Here is a 25,173-nt window from a genome sequence, read left to right as displayed (position 1 = left end):
CTGCACCTCACTCACCTATGAGTGAAGCCGAACAGCTTTGAGCCAGGTCTGTGTCTCTGGCTGGAAGTCAGCTAGAAGGGAGTCAGTCTCGAGCGCCCCCTGTAGGGCAGATCACAGGCTCAGTCTCCCCTTCCCCAGGTTCATTAACAAAGCCCAGCCCAGGATCACTCTGGGAGTGAAGTTGGGAGGGAGGTTTCTTGCTAGCGTTGAACTCAGGCCATAACCTGCCAGCTTATGGGATAATTTGAGCGCATTCCTGTGTTTTGTTTGGGCCTCATGTTGGTTTTGTTTTGTTTTGCTTTGATTCCAGTGCTTCATTTAAAAGTGAATAGCCCCATGTAAAAATAGCCAAGATCTCCATGCAATCCAGATTTCGGTTCCTCTTAAAAGATCCTGGTGTCTGCTCACTCTGGGCCTGAGTTTCCCCACTGGGAGGCTCTCACCGGGTCATAGACAAAGCCCTTGTCCTCAGGGTCACTGCGGTCCTCACCTGTCCCCTTTGCCTACCTGGCCCCATCTGGCCTTCCGGTTTGCGATCTGTGCTCTGGGTCTTCTCTGCCAGGCCTGATGGAGGCATACTTTGGCTGGCTTGGGAACGCTGTTCACCCAGTTACCCACAGCAGGCAGCAGGGGAGGGACAAGAAGCAAGCAGTGAGCTCCGTCTCCTGCGCTCTCCAGATGTAACCCTGAATCCTTCATTTTGTCATTTCCGAAATTCTTTGATTTCATCCAGCTGTTAGATTGTCCCTATCCTACTGACAGCCTGAATTTTTTTTTACATTTCGAAGGAACCCGACTTGAGGGTGCTCTCTAAATCAGCCCAGATGAGTATGTTCCACCAAGAAGGGTAGCGAGGCCTGGGTTAGACTCAAGAAGTGTAGCCACTGGGCATTGCATTCCTAATAAGTGCCCCCCTACACTGACCCTTTCTAGGGATCCAGTTTCATTCTTATATCCATTCCGTGCAAAGTAAGAATTATTATCCCCATCTGTCAGGAGAAGAAAAGGGGTCTTTGGGAGTCTAAATGATCTTGCCAAAGTTACACAACTGGTAAACGCCAGAATTTGAACCCAATTCTCTGGCCCCAGAGCCCAGGTGGAGCAAGTTGGAGCTGAAAAAGATTCCATGCAGGTGTTAGTTATCAAAACTGGCCCAGATGTCGGTGTCTAGGCCCATTCTGTAGGTGGAGAATGAAGACTCTTCTTCCCCGCCACGTAACCTCGTAATACGCGTTTGGTGCAAAGTCACATTGTGAGAGAGGAGCCTGTTGTAATTTGATGGCCTTGGGTCTGAATTATGTCTGCCCTAGTGTTATTATGCATCCTCGTCTGTATTCATTCTCTCTCCACTCTTTCCAGGCCCTGTGCTTGGGACGGGTTAGCACAGAGGATAAAGCTCATGGGCTTTGAGGTTGTACATCCTGGACTGGAGTCCTGCTCTGTCCTGTCCTAGCTGTATTGAGTTAAGCAGGTGACTTAACCTCTCTGAGCCTGATACCTTACCCGTATAATGGAAATATTACTAGACCTATGCCTACGGGGTTGAGAGGATTCAGTGGATGCTGCATCTAAAGCATCCAGCACCTAATAAATGCCACGTGATGATGGTGATGTCAGGCCATGATGAACAGAGGATGAAAATATTGCTGGTGGAAGAGATAAGCAGTTGGTGCTGGGGCCAGAGCCGAGCCTCTGGATGTGAGAGTACGTCCGGTCTAGTTGACATGCATGGGTGGTTGACAGGTACCCCACTGGCGCAGGACAAGGTGAAGGTTCAGGCTAGGATGTGGATCACACCTCCTCCTGAAACCCTAAAACCCAAGGCTCTCTGAACAGAAACGCTCACAAGTTCTGATGCCCGTGAATGAGCCCTTGGCTGGTTTTCTCTCACTGAGATGAATGAAGGGCAGTAATTGAGTATTAATTTTGTAGTAAAATGAGCCATCATCTGCCCCCCTCTCCTCTCCATCAGCTGGGGCCTCACCTGCTGCGTGAGCCAGCCTAGCCACAGCGCATGCTCTGTCGTCCCCTCCCCAGGACACAGAGCTGGCCATGGCTTAGCTCCAGTCCCTGAGCGGGTGGTGTGTCACAAAGGACTCTGGGTGGCAGATAACCAAAACCCAGCTGAAACTAGGCTAAGCGAGTAAAGGACATTAATGGAAGGAGGATGTTGGTGTCTGACTTCAGGTAGGGCTGAATCAAGCAGTTCAGATGACCCTCCCTCAAGTCCAGACTCTGTTATTTCTTTCCCTTTCCTCTCCTTTTGTGGATTGTTTTTGGCTGTTTAATTATTTACTACTATTCCTGGAGAGGGTTAAAGCAAAAATAGACACATCTAATAGCCAAATAGTTCAATAGCAGGAATCTTCTTGTCTTTTTTAATTGGGATGTAATTGACCTAACATTGGATTAGCTCCAGGTGAAAGACATAACAATTCGTTATTTGTATATGTTGCAAAATAATCACTGTAAGTCTAGTTAACTGTCCATCACTGCACATGGTTCCAGTTTTTCCTTGTGATGAGAACGTCTCAGATCTATTCTCTTAGCTGCTTTCAAATACGTGATACAGTATTATCATGTCCCCGGGACTTACTTATTTTACAACTGGACATTTGTACTTTGTGACAACCTCCTTACCTTCTTTTAGTTCTTGTTTCCTTTGTGTTGGTTTGATTTTTCTGGCTCCAGATGGTGACCCTTTGCAACTTACTAGCCTCGTTTTACAGATGAGGAAACAGAGAGGCTAAGTAACTTGCTTAAGCCCACTCAGGGCAGGTCTGGGACTCAAGGCTGGGGTGGGGAGGGTGTCCCCAGAGCCCAAGGTCATGACCCCTATATGATGCAGCCTGTCTATGCTCGGGCCTGCCTTCCTCCCGTACGCTGCGTGGCCTCGAGGCAGCTTCTCTGCTACTCTGAGCTTCCATTTTCTCCCTTTGAAAACCAAAGGGGATGAACAAGATGGTCTCCAGAGGCCCTTCCCATTCTGATGCTCTCCACTCCCGGACCAGCCCTTGTAAAAGACATTGTGACAAAGGCAAAGAGTTTGAAAGACCAAAGGAACTAGAGAGGCCAAAGCAAGCAGTGAGACACAAAATAGGCCGCGGGGTGCCTCGGTTTTTAATTCCACGTGTTTCCTAATAGCAGTGCTGACCTTCTGTCCCCATCTCCAGCCCTTGGCAGCCAATTTGGATTCCCAGCTCCAGCTGCGAAGAGATGGCATAAAGGCAAACTAATATTTTAATAGCTGCCAAATTGGTCCTGACTGTTCCTGTAATTAAATGAAGGGGAGTGTTGTGTTCACTGTTTCTCCTTGCTTTCCTCCAAAAAATAAAGTAACCAGATACAGGGAAAGACAGGCAGCTCGGTTCATGTTTTTCCAGTGAGCCCCTGCAGGGCGAGCAGAAGCACGTGCTCTAAAGTCCGCCGTGAACCTCAGTGGACAGGCCCTAGCAGATGCACCCCCCCCCCAGAACTCCTGGATTCTGCTCAAGGGGCACGTGAGATGTTCCCCAAATGTCTGCAGCCTGGGGCTGGGGCAGCCCCTGACAGGACAGAAAGGGAAAATCCTTTCCATCAGCCAGAGTAGGATTTCCTCCTGGGTCCATCTGAGCTCCCCGCCTGATCTGAGGTCCCCAGGACCCCCCTGCTGAGCCCAGGGACGCAGTTCGGTGTGGGGCTAAGTACTTGCCTGCTGGAGACTTGGCACCTGTGTTGAGATGCCACCTCTGTCACCGTGTCGACCCTCGGACTCCCGCAATGGCTTTGCCTCTCTGTGCCTCTGTTTGCTCATCTTTGTATCATCTGATCAGGGAGGTCGGGATGGTGGAGGACTGAGGAGCCTCCCTGACCCCGGGATGGCCCCGAGCCAGGCACTGTCCACTGTGGTGTCTCATGCCAGCCTCACTTGGAAGGTGCTCTCCGTCTCAGAGATAAGTACAACTGAAGCTTGGAGGGTTGTTTTCGAGGGCTCAAGGTTCCACGGCTGGTGGGCAGCAGGGCTGGGATTGGAACCTGGCTTTCAAGACCTGGGTTGTTTCTATCGTGCCGTGATTCATGAGCGCCTCTGAGAGGACCTCCAGTTTTAGGCCCTTGGTGGGGGCACAGACGAACGAGCACAGCTCTGACTTGAAGCGTAAGCACTGTTTCAGTGATCAGGGAGGGAAGAGCAGGTCCTTTCCCTGCCTCGCCGGGTCGGTGCGTCCCAGCACGTGTTCACGGTCCACCAGTGGTACGCGAGATGGTTTCAGGTAGTTCTTCATGGGCTTCCGGGGAAAGTTAGGCATTGATCGTAAGTATATCAACAAACGTTTATATAATTGATTGCGTGATTTCATAGCCATCGTGCTTAGAATAAGACTGAGTTTAAAAAGAAATAGTTGAAGCTATTTAAAGCTGATTTAGATTAAAATATTGGGGCATCTGGGTGGCTCAGTGGGTTAAATCCTTTGCCCTCAGCTCAGGTCATGATCCCAGGGTCCTGGGATCGAGCCCCGCATCGGGCTCTGCTCGGCAGGAAGCCTGCTTCCCCCCACCCCCCCTGCCTGCCTCTCTGCCTACTTGTGATCTCTGTCAAATAAATAAAATCTTTAAAAAAAAAAAAACATATTAAGGGAGCTTTCCTGTAGGTGTTACATAAAGCACCTGGCACAGGTAAGAATCCAGGCTTGGACTCTCGGCATATGACCTTGACTGGGTCACATCAATCACCTGTATGCCTGTTTCCTCATCTATAAAATGGGAATGATGCTACTAAGATGAGCCTCACCAGAATCATTGTTAGAATTAAATGGGTTGGCTGTAGGGATAAACTCTTGGAACAGTTGCACGTATTGCGGTTGGTGAGGACCGTGGTCCGCAGTAATGATGGAGATAGGTCTTGAAAATGGAATACAAATGATTAACATTTCAAAGCACTTTCTAGGATCCTTACAGAAACAATTAGCATTTGAAATGTATGACTGTACTGACCCCTAGGTCAGAAACGACATCAGCCAGTTTCTTGCTGTTCTCAGGTCTGTGCCCCACCTGCTCTAAGCAGCACTCCCACCATTGGGCACCTGAATGGCAGCTAAGCAGCCTCAGTGTCTCCTTCTTTCTGACATTAATCTTTAGACCCAAACGTCCCTCAATGTATAAACAGGCAACTGTTTAGCCAAAAGTTGGCAGATCCATGGAGAGCCTGGCCAGGAACCTCCTGCAAGCAAATCTGCTCTCAGGAGGCCCTTTGGTGCCAACTTGCTTATCAAGAGATGGGCTCTCTCCCCAGCTGTCTTGTAACACTATGATTGATGAGAGGAGATAATTAATATCTCATTTCCCATGGGAAAAGCAGACTGCTTTTCCCTTTCACTTTTCTTCAACCCAACCAGTGAGTTTATCACTGTTTGCATGTTCACTTTATTTAATCCAATTAAAGAAGCGGTGTCAAAATAAAGCTTAGCATCGCACCAGCACCCACACAAAGCCCAGGACACATCTCCTTTCTTGGCCTCCACATGGGTTTTGAGGTCAGCTTGGGAACTTTCCTTTTTCCAAAACAATACACATCCGAAGTAGACAAAAGACTAGAAGAAAAGTGTGTTGATGGTATCATCTCGGAGAGGTAGAGTTTGATTTTTTTATGTTTTTCTTTGCTTTTTCTGTTCCAAGTGTTCTGTGAAGGAAACATGCATTCATAAACTGAACCAGAGGCAATAAATATTGTTTGTGTGAAAAATTGTGGCACACAAGCTAGCCCTTGGTGGACCCTTAGATTTGTGGGAGTACAAGCTGATTGGGGACCCCAACCACCATGAAGATCATGGGCCACCAGGTCTGGTCAGGGTCCCAGGATTTAGGCTCCTGACTCTACATCTCTTCTCAGGGTTCTTTTTTCCCCCACCCTTGGAGGTCAAACCGGGGCCCGCTTTTTTCACGTAAGGAAGAAGTAAGAGTCACATGGGAAGAGTTTGTTTCCTGGGGGCCAGGGAACGTCCTAAATGCCTTACAGAGATGACTTCTCTCAGGTCTCACAACCAGCCCATGGTGTAAATGTGGTCCTATCAGTCCCATTTTCCAGATGGGGACACTGAGGCAAGGTAGGTTAAACAACACCCGGCTCACAAATGGGGAAGCAGACCAGAACCCGGGAGGTCTGGCCCTGGCATCTTCACACCTGATCACTCTGCCCCACTCATTCCCTCAGCATGTCCACTGCGGAGCTTCCGACCATGTCCAGGTAGACGATGTGTTCCCTCCAGCAGTGAGGTCAGAGTCAGCCCGTGGCTGGTCCTGCTGGAGCGTGTGGGCAGAGCTGACTGTGTCCCTGCAGCTCTCTCTCCAGCCTCCCTGGCATCTTTCCATTCACTGGGCTCTTGCACATGCTCTCTCTGTCCCTTAGAAAGCTCTTCCCCACAGCTCCTCAGATGACCAGTTCTTCTCATCCTTCACATGAAGCTTAAATGCCACCTCCTCTGTGAAGCCTTCCCTAGCAGTCTTCAGTTGTGACGTCCCTGACTCTCTGTTCTGTCCCTGCCCTCTGAGTTTTCCTGTAGAGCACTGATCGCAAACACCTAATTTGATGTTAGTGTGTTTTGTGGTTCTTGGTGTCTACTTGCTTCATCAGTAGAGCAGGATGATAGCTGGGGGGGCTGAGAGTATGGGGTCCGGAGCCTGTTGGCTTAGCTAAGAATCACACACCCTTACCCAGCCCAACCAGCTGCCTGGCTTTGGGGAAATTACTTAGTGTCTCTGTTCCTTATTTTGTAAAATGAACCCTCATAGGGCTGTGGTAAAGACTGAGCGGGAGAAAATGTATTCAATGTGAAGAACAGAGTTTAGAAAGTAGCAAGCACTCAGTAAACAGTAGGTGTTATTCTGTCTGTATTTTCTCTCTCTCTCTGGAAGAGGGATGATGTTCATCTTACTCACCACCGTATTCTCCACACACAGACTGAGCATGTCCAAGATGCTGTCTAAAGCTCCTGAATGAGTGAATGGCCTGAGCCCCCTTGTTGTTCCAGATGTGACAGTTGACTCCAGCCCAGGTCAGGAAGAGGCAACAACCCACCCTGGACCTGAGAGAAAATGGCGAGCAGGGCTCCTGGGGAGCTGCCAGACTGGGTCCCAGTGAGCCAGATCCTTGCTGCCTCAATACTCCAAGCAGTATTAATGCTGCTTGGACAGAATGAGAAAGGTGGACATGACACTTGTCACCTCTACCACCACAACCATGGACATTGGTTACTAAAATAATCTGAGGATGGGGTGCCCCACACCAAGTAAAAAGAAATGAATCTTCAAAATCTTGGGAGATGAAATTCATTGTGAGGCTTTGGGCTTCTGTCCTTGGTGCTGAAGAATCGTGGCTTTTCAGGACCCAGAAGTGTCTTCTTAGCTCTTGGAGGCTCCCTCTACTCATGCCTGCCTACCAAATAGCAGGAGAGAGGAGAGAGAGATGGAAATTTTAAATCTGTAGCTTGATGAAGGAAAAATATTAAGCATCTCAGTGAACATTTATGGAGCACTGTGGGTTTTCATGCTTTGTTCCGTGACTTTATTTTTTAACTAAGATGCTTAGATTGTATTTATGCCAAAGGAGTAATCTGGATTCGGTGACAGATCACTGGACAGGAAAGAGAAGAAGGAAGATTTTATTCCTAGACTATGTGACTTTGGATGACTTTGAATCATACATCCACTCAGTGCGTTGGGTTTTTTTTTTTTTTCCAGTCTATAGAGTTAATTATATTAGCTCATTGCTAAGATTCCTTCTTACTCAAACTCGCTGTAAAATCTGAGGGGCAGAGTTCTTGCTTTTCGAACTCATTATAGGACAAGACAGTTCTGGAATAATTCTACACTCAATGCATATGCCAAGATTGTAGCCAGGGAATTAAGTGAGTTGAGACTTCTTCATTGTCTGCCTTTTCTGAGATCAGTTTCAAAGGCTACAGCAGCTTTCTTAACTGACGTCTTCACACGTGGCTGAGAATCAGGACCCTTGTCTCCTTCCATCTGATTTTCTTTGATGCTTAGCTGAGTAGAGCTTGGTCCCTGTGACATCTCAATAGAATCATATTTGGTTATGACTTTGTTCCATGTTGTGACAATAGAGGAAGTCTCTGGAAGGCCTATCCCTGAAAGCCTAGGAGGTAAAAACAAAGGCAGGGGATTCTGTGTTTTCCTTAGGTAGTCTGTTCTGAAGACTGGAGTTCTTGTGAGGTCTGACAGAAATCCTCCTCCAAGACGAACAATCTTCCTCTCGGATTTTGGATTCCTGCACAGCGTCTTTTTGAGGTAGAAGTTCTCACATCCTCTGCTTGAGTGCTTTTGTAGGGACCCTGACAAACAGAGACAGAGGAAGAATGCAAGTTAAGAGGCTTGCATTGGATTCATCGGACATACCTGGATTTGAATCCTGGACCACTAATTTGTGACTTTGGAGAATGCTCTTAACCTTCTTGTGGTTCAACTCCTCTGTCTGTCGAGAGTGTACTAGAAGAATCAGATACCTGGTTAACTAAGGCCTGCTACTTCCTGATTGAACAACTGACATGGCTGTTACTCTTCCCTTTATTCATTGGCTCAGTAAACACTTATAGAGCACCAGCTGAATGCTAGGTACTAGTCTAGGCACCAAGGATATAGCCATGAACAAAAATAGGCAGACAAGCAAACAAAAGTACCCTCTGCCCCCTTGGGCTTACATCCAGTAAGGAGACAGTAAACTAAATAAGTATCTTGTATATGATAATACAAAGTTTTAAATGCTATGAAGAAAACCAAAGCATGAAAGGGTGCTTGGGGGCATGAGGGACTGGGTGGAGGGGTGCTGTCACTCTGTAAGAAGGAACTGATGACGTGTCAGTCCCTGGCTAGGATGAACAGTGCTTCCTAAACACTTAGCAGAGACCCTCGTATACCTCACATGTCACACTTTCATGGCTGATTCAAGAGGTTGTTAGCACAGCTGTCATGGAGCCCATCCTCTAGAAGAGCAGACTGGCATTCGGAAGGCCAGGCAACCCCACATCTCATCTGTGAAAGCAGAGGCAGCCTCAGTTCCCACATCCTCTCTGTGTCTCTTCAGTTGACCTTGTCGCCTACCCACATGACCATGTCACCTGGAGCTGAAACTAGAGAGGGAAGTGGCATCGGTCACCCTCTGTGTATTGGGCCCAGTGCTCAAGTAAATCTGCACTGCACCCCTTAGGTGAGCGAACCACACAGTTTTGACCGCATTTATGAAAAGACATACCCAAACATGCCCACTTACATTGATGTCCAGCGACATGCACAGGGCAGGAAACAAAAATGCAGATCCCTGCCCAAGCAGCGGATTCCTTTCCCCTGCTAGATGCGCAGACTCTTGGCCTCGGCCAGTCCTCCTAGTCCAGACCCCCTCTCAACCCTGGAACCTAGACCGGAGGGATTGTTTGTCTCTATTTACTCATAGTTAACCAAAGCATGTATTTGCAGCTTATCCATTTTCAAATGCAGTAAATACAGCATCCAGTCTCCCACCGCATGAATATTTCATTTTGGAGATTACTGCATAAATATTGTATTTGGATATTATGGGGTGGGACATCACATTAAAATTGCAAGACGGTGCTATTCTCCCACATAATGGAACTCGAAATTAAAAGGCTGGTCTGTGGACAGAAAAGTTTTGCGTATCCTCACACCTGTATTTCTTTTATTCCTCTCTCTGGGTTAGTAGTCTTGGTTACCATGTAAGTTCTGATGGAAGTTATCTAAAACTTGAAATCTTAAGCATGGTTAAATGTCTGCGATTGGACATTATTCTATAATTAGCATCAGCTGGAGCTGAGGTAGGATTATTCTTTTACTAAACTCAGGGGCTTTCTTTAATGGATTCGTTTTAGAGCCAAGTTTTGTATCAATAGAATGGGACAGTAAGCATATTGAAAACCTCCAACAGGTTACTCCCAGAGAGAACATGGCTTTGTGAACAGCTTGGATTTTACGCTTGGAAACACGTGTTGGGGAAAGAACAAGACCACTATCTTTGGACACCTGGGTCTTTTGGTTGACTTGTGTCCTCAGAGCAGTCATCGGCCTTCCCTGGGTCCCAAGTTTCCGGCTAGAATTCCTGCCCCACACCCTCTTCCTAGGTAGAACAGAGTGACTTAGAGAGTGTCGCAACTGGAAAATGCCCAAGAGTGACCCAACCTGTGGTTGTTATGTGTGGTGGCCCATGAGCTAGATTCAGGCTAGGGCTCTGTTTTATTTAGCCAGAAATAAAGGATCAAGCCCCGCATCGGGCTCTCTGTTCAGCAGGGAGCCTGCTTCCCCCTCTCTCTCTGCCTGCCTCTCTGCCTGCTTGTGATCTCTCTCTGTCAAATAAATAAATGAATCTTAAAAAAAAAAGAAAGAAAGAAACACATGGTTATCATAAATGCAGTGTTTTTTATTTTGGGTTTTGTTTTTTGTTTTTTGTCTTTTAAGATTTTTATTTATCTATTTGACAGAGAGAGAGATCACAAATAGGCAGAGAGGGAGGGGGAAGCAGGGAGAGCCCGATGCGGGGCTCCATCCCAGGACCCTGAGATCATGACCCAAGGTGAAGGCAGAGGCTTTAACCCACTGAGCCACCCCGGCACCCCCAATGCAGTGTTTTTAAAAAATCTTCTGTGATCCTGTATTTAATGTGTGAATCCAAAGCGCACAAATTAGTGGATCGTAACTTTGGTGTTTGTCAAAGAGACTTGTAATCCTGCCTATTTTGAGGTGTGCTTTAAGAGCATGATTCCAAGCTGAGCAGCCAGAGGCTGTGATCACCGAACCGCGCAGGCATTCGTGGCACGAAAAGGTGATTTCCAAAAGTTCTGCGAAGGCAGAAGCAGATAGTCATCGCACTGTTCTTGTGCCGCGCAAATTCCCTGAACGTTCTAAGCCTTGGGGTCCTCAGCTGTAAAGTGGGCATAAAGGCAGTGCCCGCCCCGTAGGGGTGTAGTGACCTGTCTCACTTCAGAAGAGCAGGGGAGAAGCTATACGGAGCCTCTCCCTGGCTCGATCCCTAGCATACAGTACAAATTGGACACAAATGCCCAATACATGCTTTTATTGCCGATTGTGCTATTTCATTTGGATTCTGTGCACCTTTGGGCTGAAGGGTGACTCTGTCTTTCCCAGGTTCATCCGAAAGCAGGGTCTGGACCGGCTCTTCCTGGAGTGTGACGCCCACATGTGGCGCCTGGGGGACCGGCGAATCCCGGAGGGCATTGCTGTGGATGGAGGCTCCGATTGGTTCCTGCTGAACCGGAAGTTTGTGGAGTACGTGACCTTCTCCACAGACGATCTGGTGACCAAGATGAAGCAGTTTTACTCCTACACCCTGCTTCCTGCTGAGGTGAGTTGTGTAGGGGAAAAGTCCCCGAGCAGGGTGGGGGCTGGCTCTAGCCTTTGGAGCAACACGGAAGCTGAATTTTGGCAGAAGGTTTGGCAAAGCCATGCTGGGTCCAGTATGTAGTCCTCCAAACAGCCAGATGAAGGTGGAGAACTAGTCCTTGCTGTCACAGAAGGCCCCCGGTCACCCTCTGATCTGCAGGGTGGGTGTGTGGAATACACAGACACACGACACTGCTACCAGCAGTTCCGTGGCATCTTTGTGCAAAGTAGAAAGGGCAGTCCTTCCTTAAGACACTTGGGTCCCATTTGTCGTAAACATCATCATGATATACTGATTTTGTTAGAACAGGACATTTCACTGCCACTTTCCACAGAACTTTTGTTTAAAAAAAAAAGAAAGAAAGAAAGAAACCTCTCATGCCTACCATGTTGATGGTGCCCCACTAGGGTTGTGCAGTATGTGGCCTGCACAACTGTATGTGCTGGCTTTTTCAGGATGTACCCACATGACCTTTTGACAGATCCTCCACTGTCATCAATCCTATAATACCGACTTTTTCAACATGAAGAATACCTTTTCTAATTTTGAGTATTTGTCATTCCCTGACAGATAGACAGTAATGTTGGCCTCTTCATTCACAAATGGGAATTCCAATGATTCTAAAGACAGAAAGCCAGGGCTTCTGCTGGACCTGCACTAGCCCCCATACTGATAGCCATTGGGACGCAGCATTTCCTGATGACTTTTAGAAGCATTTGAAAAGCTTCAGGGAACCTGTCACCACTTTTCAGACTCAGTGCAGGGAAGGTGTCTTAGTTCAAACTGCTATAATGAAGTACCACAGAGTAGGTGGCTTATACACAATAAGAATTTGCTTCTCACAGTTCTGAAGGCTGCAAGTCTGAGGTCAGGGTGTGAGAATGGTCGGTTTCTAGAGAGGGCCCTGTTCCGGGCTGCAGACTGCTACCGGCTGTTCATATGCCCCAAGGGACGAGGGAGCTCTCTGGGGCCCCTTTTATCTGGGCATGAATCTCATTCATGAGGTTTCCACCCTTCTGGTCTAATCACCTCCCAGAGGCCCTCACCTCCTAACACTACCACATCGTGGGGCTGGGATTTCAACCTATGGTTGTCGGACGAGCCAGAAACATGCAGTCCATTGCAGAAGCCCAGCTGCATAGGGTTGCAGACCGTTCTGAAACAGTCTCCAGCTCCATCCAGAAGCGGTGGGGACCCAGTTCTGAAATGCTGCCTCTGACAGGCCAGCAGCCTTCTTCTCAGACCTGCTCTGACCTCCAGTTCACTTCCATCCCAGTTTCTGACTTCAGCAAACTCCAGAGCTGGTTGCACGTCTCTTGAACCCGTGACAACTCCCGTGAATGGTCCACTACCATTTCTTCCGGGCGATGCCCCAGGTTCAGGCTGCGTTTCTAGGCCAGACGAGACAACATTTGATGGTTCCCGCATCCCTCACCAACATCTGGGGCAGTGCCAAGCTGGTAGGGCTGACCGCCCACATCACTCCAGAGGGACGAAGAGCTTGTCATCACTAGGCCCAGGTTTACTATTCCGCACACACATTCGGTAATCAGCTTTTAATCCTATTTCCACGAAAATCACCTTTTCTCTCAATGCCGATAACCTCCTCATCCATTATCTTGCAGGGAATTTCTGTATCATTATGAAAGGACACAGGGCAATCGGTAATTGGGAACTTTTCTCCACCGCTTGATGGATAATATGTGCCTCTGTGGGCTTATAGACAATTCAAGCTTAAAATCCAGGTTCACAGGCATATGTCATTTAGCAGCACAGGAAGGGAAGCTGGAGGGGGTGTGTGGAACCTCGATTTGCCCATCCACCCATTGGGAAGAGACTGTGTGGGACTCTGGTTGTTTTATTCAAGATGCCCATCCTGATGCTGGCTCTCTCCGTTACAGCCCCGCCCCAGCATATGGGCACTTCATACCCCAGCATCCCTGCTGTGCCCTCCCTTCTCCCAGACCACCACCAGGAAACCACTTTAGAATAAATCTAAAGGCTGAGCCATAAATTTGTTACAGGCAGAATCGTATCCCCCAACAGTTTCCCTGAGGGAGCAGAGATCAGGGCAGAATGTATCTGCCTCATATCTGGGGTTGTTATAAAATAGTGTCCAACTAGAAGTCTGTCTTCCTGTCTGTCTGTCTCTCTCTCTCTCTCTCTCAGAGGCTATAACCATGTTTCTTGTCTCTGGTCTCTTTCTCCACTCTCAGCGCTGCTTCTTTCTCAGATTCTTAGGAGAGATAGACCAAGAGTCTTAGGGTTAGCAGAGACCCCTGGAGCCTGGTTCAGCACCATGGACAGCAAGAAGCCCTGGCCTGCCCCTCCCTGTGCTGCAAAGCAGGAGGGGTGCCTGTGACACCTTTCAGCCCTGGGACTGATACACCCTTGAATCTGGTTTCCCTTACCCAGGGATGAAATTCCAGAGCATCAGTTTTTGTTCTCAAGATATCTCAGACTGGAGTCCCTTTGGTGTCAGACCTGGCCGTTTGCAAAGCCCGAGCCCTTTTGGCCCAGGATTTTCTAGAAAACTGTCACATGTTTCTTGTGGTTCCCATGTGTGGACGTGACCGGAGGGACTTTCCCTCTCTGCCAGGCGGATAGAAAATGTCCTGAATGATAAGAAATATCTTGAAATCAGATTGTAAACTGCCGGGGAAAGAGAGTTGAGAGAAATACCTGGAGCGTTGGTCTCCCAAGCAGAATTCAGCCACTCTGGACCAAACATCCCATGTGCCCTGAGTCGGACCAGGTGGTGGCTGACCCCCTTTGCAGAGATGACTGAGGAGCCTCCCGAGAGAGCCCCTGTGCAGTCCCGTGGTGCTGGGGAGGGAGGCTGGAGGAGGCCTCAGGCCGGTCCCTTCTCTCTCTCCCCTGCAGTCCTTCTTCCACACGGTGCTGGAGAACAGCCCCCACTGCGACACCATGGTGGACAACAACCTGCGCATCACCAACTGGAACCGGAAGCTGGGCTGCAAGTGCCAGTACAAGCACATCGTGGACTGGTGCGGCTGCTCGCCCAACGACTTCAAGCCGCAGGACTTCCACCGCTTCCAGGTGAGCCCTCAGCCCCGCCCCCGCACCTCTTGGCCAGCGTCAGCGGTCATCCAAGGCCCGGCTGGTGTGGCATCTTGTGCTGTGGTGTCTGGCCCTGGCTGCTGGCAGTAACGGTGATGGCCAGAGCAGGGCTCGCCATTCGTCGTTCCCTCCCCCCGTGCTGGAGCAGCTCTTAGTTTTTGGCCTGTATTGATGCGTGAACCCCCGCCCCCACTATCAAGCTTAGATGGGTACATAGAGACAGTGCTATTGTTCATCTGTTTTAGAGATGGAGAAACTGAGGGACAGAAGGGTCAAAAAACTTGTTTGAGGTCATACAGGCAATGTATGTTTCCATGTCCATTTCTCTGTGCTGCCTTTCAGTCAGTCCCCTGAAATACAAAGTTCAGTGTGCCCGGGGCAGAGCTTCTCCTCCTCAGCACTTAACATGGCGGCTGGGTCAGTCTCTGCCGCAGGGGGCACCGTCCTCTGCCTCGCTGCGTGGTCAGCGTCCCTGGGTTCTAGCCACTCGATCTGGTAGCACACTCCAGTTGTGATGACCAGAAGTGGCTTCAGACATTGCCACATGTCCCCTGGGGGCAAACTCACCCCCCCAGTTAAGAACTGCTGGTCTCTGGTAAAGTCTGGGAATTTTTATTTTTATTTTAAACATGTTAGACTCTAGAAAATTCTGATGAGCAGCCATATTTGGAAACCACCTTGCTCTGTGGACCTAAAGGAGGAAGAGGAGGTAGAAGCGTTAGTGCTATCTCAGTGTCTCTGCATGGCCTGGCTATTTATGGTTTTGGGGAGAGCAGAGGGCAAGGGGTGGTCAGTGTTTCACCTTCCATGAGTCTCGAGGGTGTCTTGGTCCCCAGACTTGTTTGGGATGGCAGCCTCTCTCCGTCCCATGGGAGTGCCCCTCCTGCACCGTGGAGGCAGCACCCTGAGGCTCTCCCTCCTCTTCCCCTCCACCATGCCCTCACCCCTGCTGTGGAGAGCACAGACAGGAAGCTCCAGAATGGTTAGACACATCGCTCTGAGGTCATAAGACCCACCATGTGGAGAGGGCTTGCTTCTTCCCCAAGCACTAGCCCAGAGGGTGGCAGGGAGCCACAGAGCAGGTCGAGAAGCCAGGCTGAGGTGCCCCCGCCGACTCAGTCCGGGAAGTAACAGACCCTCCACACAGGCTGCCCAAATGGGGCTTCTTGTCTCTGAGCCTGACTTCTCTCCTCGGCATGTGCTCCACAGACATCTGCCTTAGCCTCACCAGGGAGCATGTTAGAAGTACAGAATCTCTGCCCCTCCAGGTGCCTAGTCAGAATCTGCATATAAATAAGATTCTCCAAGTGACTGGGAGGCTCCTTATATTAGAGAAGCACGGGGTAGGAGTCTCTTCTGTCCCCAGGCTGTGTGCCAGGCCCTCTGTGGGCGTTGGCTTCCCTGGGCTAGGCAACATGCCCATTGTGAAGGTGGGGAAACTGAGGCACGGAGGGGCAGACTTTCTTGTCCTTCAACACACAGTAGAGTGGTAGGGCTGGGGGTCGCTCCCAGGTGATTCCAGCTGCCCTGGGCTTTTCCCCCCAGATCCCGCAGCCACCCTGGTTCTGTGCCTACACACGTGCAGAGCACACAGCAGGTGTCCTCTCGTTACTCAGTTTCCCTCCAGGTGCCCATCTGACGTCTCGCACGCCGGTCAGCAGATGCTGCCATAAGTATTTCTTTAGGCCTATTCTTGATAGCAGATTAAGAGCTACCCATGGACCTCCTCAAACCCATGTTAATTTAGGTATGAACTTGGGTGACATTTCATGCCTTTGTCTACGCGGAAAGAATCCGCTGAGCAGAAAGAGGGTGGCAGGGAAAGTATTTGACCTATTCAAAAGGCAAAAAGGTAAAAAAAAGAAGATTCTCGGTTTTGTAGAGAACCAGTTGTTGCCCTTGAGGCAAAGAACCTTCATCATTTAGAGCGAGCAGGCAGCAGGCGGGTGGTTCTGGAGAGCATTGCCTCTGGGCTGGGCAGCCTTTGCGTTTAGCCCCAAGCCTCCCGGGGACATCGCGGTCTCTGGTACAAAGACGGGCCAACACAGAGACCTCGCACGTGCTCCCAGCTCTTTCTTTCCCGGTAAACAAAGATCCAGAATATCCCTCCACATCTAGATGCAAGGAACTGCTGCCTGTAAGGAACTCAGAGTTCTTGTTCGAAGAAGAGTGGTAAATATAGAAATGTGCCCTTTTAGGAGATCCAGCTGTGAATAATCACAAGCAGAGAACAGAGGCTGCCTGGCTCCTGAGTCCGCTTCTCTGTCCTCAGAACATGAAGCCCCTTGTCACAGGCTTCAGGTGGTAGTGATAGTAGGTCGTAATAGCAGATGACCCTGTGTGCCAGACTCTATGCTAAGTACCTCTGTGATGATTCCCATTTCAGTGATGAGGAAGCTGAGGCCGAGGTGATTTCCCCAAAGACCTCTACACCTAGAAAGTAGCAGAGTAAGGTGGTGAACCCAAGTGGTCTCTTTCAGCGCTGCTGTAAGGGAACTGAATTCTGACCCTCCACCACGGAGAGGGCCAGAATATTATTAAATATTATCCGCAAGCCACCATAGGGTTCATAAAGCAGGAAGGCAAGGAGATGTGCAGCGTAATACCAAGGATGTTTGTTTACTCAGCAGCTCAGTCCTGGGATAAGGCAGTAGAAAGAGATGGGGCTTGAGTCACCAGATCTGGTTCGAATCCTGCGGATGTGGGAGTTTGTATCCATCACTTCCCCTTTCTGAGCTCAGTTTCCTTATACATCAAACGGGGTCATGATGCCTGCTCTGCAGAGCTGTTGGAAGAATGCGAGGTGGCGACATGACGCAGGGTGACAGGCTCTGCAGAGAGTGTGCTCAGTGGTCTTTATGGCCATTAGTGCTGTTAGTGATCTACTGCAGTGAAAACAGTGCCAGACCCCGATTAAGGTCAGTAATAACACTAGACCCTAAATTCCTCAAGGGAGGGGCTGTGCTTTTATTGTTTCCAAAGCCCTGGAATGGGGTCTGCGAGCTACAGCCCCTGAACCAAATCCTGCTTTTGTAAGTGAAGGGTTTTGGGAAGCAGCAACACCCATTCATTTGCCTCTGCTGCATTTACTCTGCCTGCTTTCACGGGACAACAGCCGACCCAGTAGCTGCAAAGCTGGAAATAATTAGTATGTGACCCTTGGTGGGTCCCCACCCAGGCCTGAGTATAAGAGCTAGCAGATAACATGGCGCCCAGTGTTTTATTTCTTTATCCTCAACCCCAGTCTTAATCCTGGCTTGGCCATTACCTTGCTGTGTGATCTTAGATAAGTCCCTTGCCCTCTTTGGGCCTCTGTTTCCTTGAAAACCTGGTTTACCTAAGTGGTCTTCATGATCACCTGGGAAACTTTTTTTGGTTACAGATTCCTAAACCTCATCTCCAGAGATGTTGCCTCCATAGGTCTTGGGGAAGGACTCCAGAATCAAAATTTTTTTTTTCTTCTGAGTGGGAGGTGGGGGAGGACCAGAGCGAGATGGAGAGAGAGACTTGTAAGCAGGTTCTGTGTGCAGTGCAGAGCCCAATACGGGGCTCGATCTCACGACTCTGAGACCATGACCCAAGCTAAAATCAAAAGCCTTAACCCACTGAGCCACCCAGGTGCCTCCAGAATGTAGATTTTTTTTTTTTTAAGCTGTTCAGTTGGTGGTGGCGTGCAGCCCCGGCTCCGGCGTCACTTAATTTCTTCAGACCTCAGCAAACGAATCCCCCAAAACCTGTTAAGAATGTAGATTCCTAAGCGCCCCTTGCAGACACTCCGACCAGTACATCTGGGACGTCCCTTATGAGTCTCTAAATCTGTAGCAATGCCCATGAGGCAACAGGGAGTAGTGGGGACTGAGGCGAGTGGAAACATTTGTGCCCATCTACAGGGGCAGCTACCCCTCAGCTTCAGCCCGTCATTCTGTTTCTCTGAACTCTGGTACCTTTTAACTGTTGCCAGCTAATTCAATTTTAAAACACTCTGCTGGACAACTGAAATATATCTGTAGGCTCTACTTGCCCTGAACCTCCAGCTAAATGATTTCTGAGATCTATCTCCGCTCTAAACATCCAGGAGGTCATTTATTTAATGGGCATTTAAATGACGCTGACTGTGTGCCCACCACTGCTTTAAGTGCTCTACAAACATTAATTCACTCAGCCCCATCAAACCTCTCCTTATCTCCATGCTACGACGAGGACACTGAGGACAGAGAATTAGTAAGTGTCAGAACTAGGATTTGGGTCCAAACCGGCTGGCAGCAGAGAGCCCTGCTCCTAAAACCCCCGCTTGCTGATGGTACTCTTTTTATCCCCGCCCCGGAGCACAGCAGACGGCCAGGCCGACCTTCTTTGCCCGAAAATTTGAAGCCGTGGTGAATCAGGAAATCATCGGGCAGCTGGACTATTACCTGTACGGGAACTACCCCGCGGGCACCCCAGGCCTCCGCTCCTACTGGGAGAACGCGTACGACGAGCCGGACGGCACCCACAGCCTGAGCGACGTGGCGCTTACCTTGTATCACGCCTTCGCCCGCCTGGGCCTCCGACGGGCCGAGTCGTCGCTGCACGTGGAGGGGGAGAACAGCTGCCGGTGAGCCCGTGGGGGTGGCGGGGGGCAGGGGAAGGGCAGCACGGGCGGGGGGCCGGGTGCAGGAGGGGCGCACAGCACGGCAAGGAGGGCGCCGGGGCGGGGGAGGGGGTGGGGGCGCGCTTCTCCCTGTCTTCCGTGACCTGAAAAGCATCCGAACCGTCCCAGTGGTCCAAGCTCCAGTCCGTCCACTCTAAGCCACAGTCCCACAACTACCCGCGCAGAACACCAGGGTCTCCCGTTTACCTGATTGTGTCCTGGCGGTGCACGTGTTCTTCATGCCAAGTGTGTGTATCTGAGAAGGAAGCTTTCTGTCCCCATTAATTAGTCGTGTTTGCCTTAGATGGATGGGAACCATGAAAATACAGACCTTTGGTTTAATTTTTCTTACAGAGAATGTCAAATATATACAAATATAACATCTGTAGATCGTGCCTGCCATACCTACATCCTCAGCACCCAGTTCTAGCGATTTCCAGCTCCGGGCCCACTTAGCCCGCCTCCCAGATCGGTTTGGAGGAAGCAAAGCCCAGACGGCCTCTCATCGGAGCCACGAGTATTTTAATACATATCTCTGAAAAATAAAGGCTCCTTTCTAAAACGCAGCCATACTGTGGTTGGCAAACCTAAAAATATAACCAGAAACATTGTTAAATGCACACCTATTATTTAAGATTCCGGGATCCCTTAGAATCCTCTCACCCCCAACTAGCGGGTCCCAGCTGACACTTTAGGAGTGTCCTAGAATGCACAGAAGGGAGAGGGGGACGTAGGACAGCAGTCCGCCGTCACCCGCCATCCTGCCTTCCCTAAGCCAGCGAGCCCTTGTCATTTCGTGTCCCTTTACTCCCCTAGAGCAGTAGGCACTGCAGATATTTACATAATGCAGTAAGAATTTGAGTCCCTTTTTTTTTTTATTCGTTATAACATTCGCCCCCTTTCCCCACTCTGCTCTGCAGCTGCCCTAATGATAATGAACCTCTTCAAAGCCTACAAGGATTGCGCTGCTGCGTAGAAATTCCAGAGTTCGCCTGATCCGGTCCTTCCCTGTTGCAGTGTCAGTGACGGACCATTGTAAACAATGCTCCGACGACTATCTTTGTGCAGAAGCCTCTTTATTTTCCTTTCCTGCTCCTGATCATTTCCTTAGGACGGATTCCCAGAAGCGCCTCTAATCACTTTCCTCCTCTTGGTTTCCGTTCTCTTTCAACAGCAAAGAGAAAACCTGCTTTGTTTTGTTTTTGTGTTTTGAGCCACACTCTGTCTACACGGACGCGTCCCCTGGTGTCCCTCCTTGTCCTCCTCGCCCCTCTTCTGGGGAGCGGACAGAGAAGGAGGAGGAACCATTTTGTTCCCTAAAAGCCTGAAAACACTGCGAAGTGTCTGCCCGGTGTCCAGTGCGTAGTCAGCCGGGCTGTGGGGCTACAGCAAGCGGCTTCCATTCATGCCATCCTCCGGGCCTCGGACTTCTCCCTCCTCGCCCGGCAGGTTCTAGTCTGGTTTGAAGGGAGATCAGGGCGAGTTAAGAAGCCAGGACTGTACTTTACTACCTGTTGACCCTGGACAAGTCATTAACCTCTCCGTGCCTCGTGCCTCTTTCCCTCATCTGTAAGATGGGTGCAGTAGTAATAAGCCTCAGGGCATGCGGTGGTGTGGGTTTTAACAGAGACCATCTTCAAACACTGCCCTATGAGTTACGTGTTACTGTTAGTATCATCCCTGCGTTAATAGTGTTTCCCAGGCTAAGTGCTCAGTAAGTGCGCGTGTCGCTGTGGATGTCTCCATTGTGTTACCGTGCAGTTGTCACAAGCAGTCATCAGGGAGCCGGGTTTGGGAACTGCACGCTCCCTGACCAGTGGTGGGAACTGATCCTCAACTGTCCGTTTCCCCTTGCTCTGCAGGGTCTCTGTGGCAGCCCCCCCTTCCCCACTCGTTAAAGGTCAGCTTCAGTGCCCGATCCTCCAGGAGGCTCCTGGGGGCTCCCCCTCCCAAGCTGAAAGGAGCTCAGACTTCTCCAGCACTCCCAGGGCGGATAGCTGAAGTGCCAGGGGTCAAGGTCATCCACGAGTGTCTTTCCCTTCTGCTAGTCAGGGACAGAATCCTGGCCCGCAGAGCGGCCAGGTGCATCGCTATAGGTAACACGTGCCCCACGCTTGGGAGGTGAATGTTGTTCACGAACAGTTGTAGTCCCAGACTTTACAGAATTTATAAGGTAAATGACCATATATATGAAATTCAAAAGACCCCAATTTATTTAGGGTTGTTGAAAATTTCTCCTGGTATTTGTTTTGGGATTAAACAAGCCATCAAGTTGCCTGGGGCCTGGAAGCCTTTGGCTTCTACCTCATTTTTCATTATAATAGAACCATTGTGCCTTGCTCTGGGCAAAGCCAGTATATTTATGGATATGTGCCTGCAAATAAATCAGGGCAAAGGACCCTTATCCCAAAACACAAGAGAGTGAATTCCTGCCCCTGGGGTGTCTGGGGAGATAGCAAGGGAAAACTTTACTTTGGGAGGGAGTCTCACGCCCTCGGGGCATTTCATACAAATTGTCTTTCCAGTCTATAGTATAACCTTTCATAAAAATAATGTTTATTGATTTTCTTCTCATTATAAAATAACACATGTTCAGTGCAGAAATTTCTGAAATGGCAGACTGAGAGAACCAAAAAGAAAAACAAAAAACAAAAATCTTTGCTTTTGAGCCACCATCCAGAGATAAGGCTGTCCGTGTTTTAATACGGGGGCTCGAAGTCCTCAGATGCTGTCCCGGGCCAGGCAGGCAGCAGGGCTCACCCCCTGCTAGGTGGGCTGACTGGGCCAGTCTGGAGGTTCCCTGGGCCCTGGTTCTGAGCTCCAGCACATTCTTGCTCTAAGGGAATTAGAGACTTGAAGCTGCCAATGGGTCTCCTGGTTTTTGAAGAGAAATTAGAAGTCCAGATTTTGGGGTGAATCTGAGTTTTTCAGTGCCCACCTTATCTAGACACCTTTGGACCAAGTGGGTGCATCTGTGGCAGCCTCTAGGTTACACTGTATCGTGGCGAATTAATTAAAACCACCTCTGGTCTTCGTTGTAATGGCTTAAGTGCTGTATCTGGTCAAGAGGAGGTATCAGAGGACTTTGCATTCAGTCCTGGGCGACCTGTGCCCTACGTGCACTTTAGAAGCAAAGGTCCAAGAGGAAATCCTTCTAGATTTTCATGCAATCAGCATGTATTGATTGAGCATCTACCACGTGTCAGGCTCTGTAGGCACTGGGTGCTCAGCCGTGACCCAGACAGAGCAGGCCTCTGAGTTCAGAGGACCTAAGACAGGACCTAAGCACATGTAAGGAAAAACAAAAGATTGGTAAGAGTGAAGGCTTTGCCGAGGATGAAGGTAAAGCCACCCGATAGCAGTGAGTCAGTGATGTAAGATTCAGTGGTCAAGGCAGAACTCTCCTGGGACAGTGACATTGATGCAGAATGGTAATGCATAGCCAGGCACGCAACAGAAAAGGAGAAGAGCATCCCCAGCAAGGAGAATATCCTGTACAAAGGCCCTGAGGTAGAAATGAGCTTGTAGCATGTTCAAGAATCCAAAAGAAAATCCATGTGGCTGGGAGGTAGGAGTTTGGGGCAAAGCGAACCAAAGCAAGTCTAGAGGAAGAGGCAGGACTTTGTAGACAGGTGGGACGTTTAGACTGTACCACAAGCGTTAAGCAAACCGCTTGTCGTATTCAAGCAGTGGACCATGGATGTGGCTACCAGGAATGGGACAGCAGACAACGTAGGCGGGGACAAGGAAGGAAGGTCCTAGAAAGGTCCAGGTGAGGCACAGTGGCGGCTTGGACCAGGATTGTGGCGGTGCCGGAGGACAGGAAAGGATGGAGGCAGGCGGGACAACAGATTTCCGGACAGAAAAGGGAGGAGAGCAAGCCTCAGAGCTCGTCCCTGGACTCCGGAGGGCCAAGCCTCAGAGCTTGCCCCTGGACTCCGGAGGGCCAAGCCTCAGAGCCGCTCCTGGACTCCGGAGGGCTGACTTTGGAGAGCAAGCCTCAGAGCCCGCTCCTGGACTCTGGAGGGCTGACTTTGGAAAGCAAGCCTCAGAGCTCACCCCTGGACTCCGGAGGGCCAAGCCTCAGAGCTCGCCCCTGGACTCCGGAGGTCCAAGCCTCAGAGCCACTCCTGGACTCCGGAGGGCCAAGCCTCAGAGCCCGCTCCTGGACTCCGGAGGGCCAAGCCTCAGAGCTGCTCCTGGACTCCGGAGGGCTGACTTTGGAGAGCAAGCCTCAGAGCCCGCTCCTGGACTCTGGAGGGCTGACTTTGGAAAGCAAGCCTCAGAGCTCACCCCTGGACTCCGGAGGGCCAAGCCTCAGAGCTCGCCCCTGGACTCCGGAGGTCCAAGCCTCAGAGCCACTCCTGGACTCCAGAGGGCTGACTTTGGCTCATTTACTTGACCCCTCGGCAGCCCCCAACGCAACTGACCAGCCCCTTCCGGAACCTCTTTGTTGTTTTGACTCCCATGACAAGCTCTCCTGCTTTTCATTCCCTGCCCCTCTCAGCCAGCGAGACTTGGGGTGTCAAAGGCATATATCCTAATGAGCTACTTGTGTGTGCGTGTGCGTGTCCAGATGGGCAGTAATTTTTGAGGATCAGACCCAATGCTGCTGTTGAGGACACTGGGAGCATGAGTCAGTACGTTTCTGATAAAGGTGGACAGCAGACATGAGAACCTGTCGGAGGGGAGAGAAGAGGCGCCCTCCAAAATAGTTTTCTTCAAAGATGTTGGATTGTTTAGAAAAGCCAAAAAAAGAAAAAAATTGTTAAGCATCCAGTGATGAACTTGCTCTGTGAAACACGGCATGGCACACACTGGGGGGGGCGGGGTGCACACACTCACCAAAATCATGTTTTTGGAGACTTTTGAAAGGCATGCGATAATGCTCGGGAAATACTGTGAAGCAAAAAGCAGGATGTAACCAGTATGTATATTATGATCCCAAGCATGTAATATTTATGCAAATATATGCATAGAAAATCAGGCTGAATTTGCATAGGAAATCAGGCTGAGAGGAGATCCATCACTGTGGCATCACTGGCCACCGTTGTCCCTTCCTAGTACCTGGCACCAGAGGATCGATAAATATCTGTGAGCTGACATGCCCTAGGGGAAGAAGCATCAGAAGTAATAATTTTCACTTTCTTTATTGTGCTCTTGTACAGTCAGCGGGTTTACATTGATAATCACCAGGAAGTCGTCGGTGGTGGGATCTGAGATACCCGGGGAGCAGCTTTCAGGGATGGTGCAAAGGCCCGGGGTCAGCGCTGGAGAAAACGGGGCGGGGCCTGCGCGGGGCTGGGGGCAGCAGGCGGTGCGCGTGGGGCTGTGAGCCTGCGCGCTGCAGGCCCCGCCCCCGGGCTCACGGGAGACTGTGTGTTCCAGGTACTACCCGATGGGCCACCCAGCATCCGTCCACCTCTACTTCCTTGCGGACCGCTTCCAGGGCTTTTTGATCAAGCATCATGCTACCAATCTGGCTGTGAGCAAACTGGAGACCCTGGAGACATGGGTGATGCCGAAGAAGGTCTTCAAGATCGCAAGCCCGCCCAGCGACTTTGGGAGGCTCCAGTTTTCCGAGGTGGGACAGCCCGCACCGGCGCACTTCCATGGTCGTTTCCAGCGGCCCTGCTGGGTTCCGTGTGCCAGTCTGACGCTTGGCGACGGAAAGGGAGGGGAAGGGGACCAGAAGATAGCACGCCCTGCGCCTAGGGAGGCTCCTCCAGCCACAGGCGCGGGCACCGGCATCTTAAATGGGGCCAGGGGAGAGAGACATGGGGGCCAGTGTCTGCGGACCCAGTCGACCTGGAGCCGGGGTCTGTTTTTTACAGTAGAATCTCTACTCATCATTTTTCATCCTGGCCAGTGACCCCCTCCTCAGCCTGTGTTAGTCATAGATGAGAACAGACCAGTTTCCTAACGAAGCGATGGCATTAGTCCCCCTGTACAGATTGGAGAACTGAGGCCTCCGGAGGGCCAGGGACTTTTTGAGTCGTAGCTAGGAAGAGGAAGAGCTCAAATGGAGCCCAGTCTCTCTGGCCACAAACCACATGACTCCTTG

At 50.2% G+C, this 25,173-nt stretch overlaps 1 protein-coding gene and 1 long non-coding RNA gene across 4 annotated transcripts in view; one reads left to right on the top strand and one right to left on the bottom strand.

Annotated features, from left to right (window-relative positions):
* Nucleotides 1–25,173, top strand: part of XYLT1 (xylosyltransferase 1) — a 299,030-nt gene that overhangs the window by 257,952 nt on the left and 15,905 nt on the right. For all 3 annotated transcript variants that reach the window (XM_004750961.2, XM_045071917.1, XM_045071918.1), the window contains 4 exons: nt 11,143–11,359; nt 14,282–14,458; nt 18,811–19,073; nt 24,498–24,693. In XM_004750961.2, coding sequence (XP_004751018.2) covers nt 11,143–11,359; nt 14,282–14,458; nt 18,811–19,073; nt 24,498–24,693 — 853 coding nt within the window. The remainder of the gene's footprint in view (nt 1–11,142; nt 11,360–14,281; nt 14,459–18,810; nt 19,074–24,497; nt 24,694–25,173) is intronic.
* LOC123389700 lies at nt 15,076–18,814 on the bottom strand. Its single transcript, XR_006604317.1, has 2 exons — nt 15,282–18,814; nt 15,076–15,170 (listed from the first exon to the last, which is right to left on the bottom strand). It is a non-coding gene; the product is annotated as an uncharacterized LOC123389700 (long non-coding RNA).

The sequence above is a fragment of the Mustela putorius genome, unplaced genomic scaffold (genome assembly GCF_011764305.1).
Source record: "Mustela putorius furo isolate JIRA1106 unplaced genomic scaffold, ASM1176430v1.1 tig00004007_pilon_pilon_pilon, whole genome shotgun sequence".
Classification (NCBI taxonomy): Eukaryota; Metazoa; Chordata; class Mammalia; order Carnivora; family Mustelidae; genus Mustela; species Mustela putorius.
This window is presented reverse-complemented; position numbering and strand designations above follow the sequence as displayed.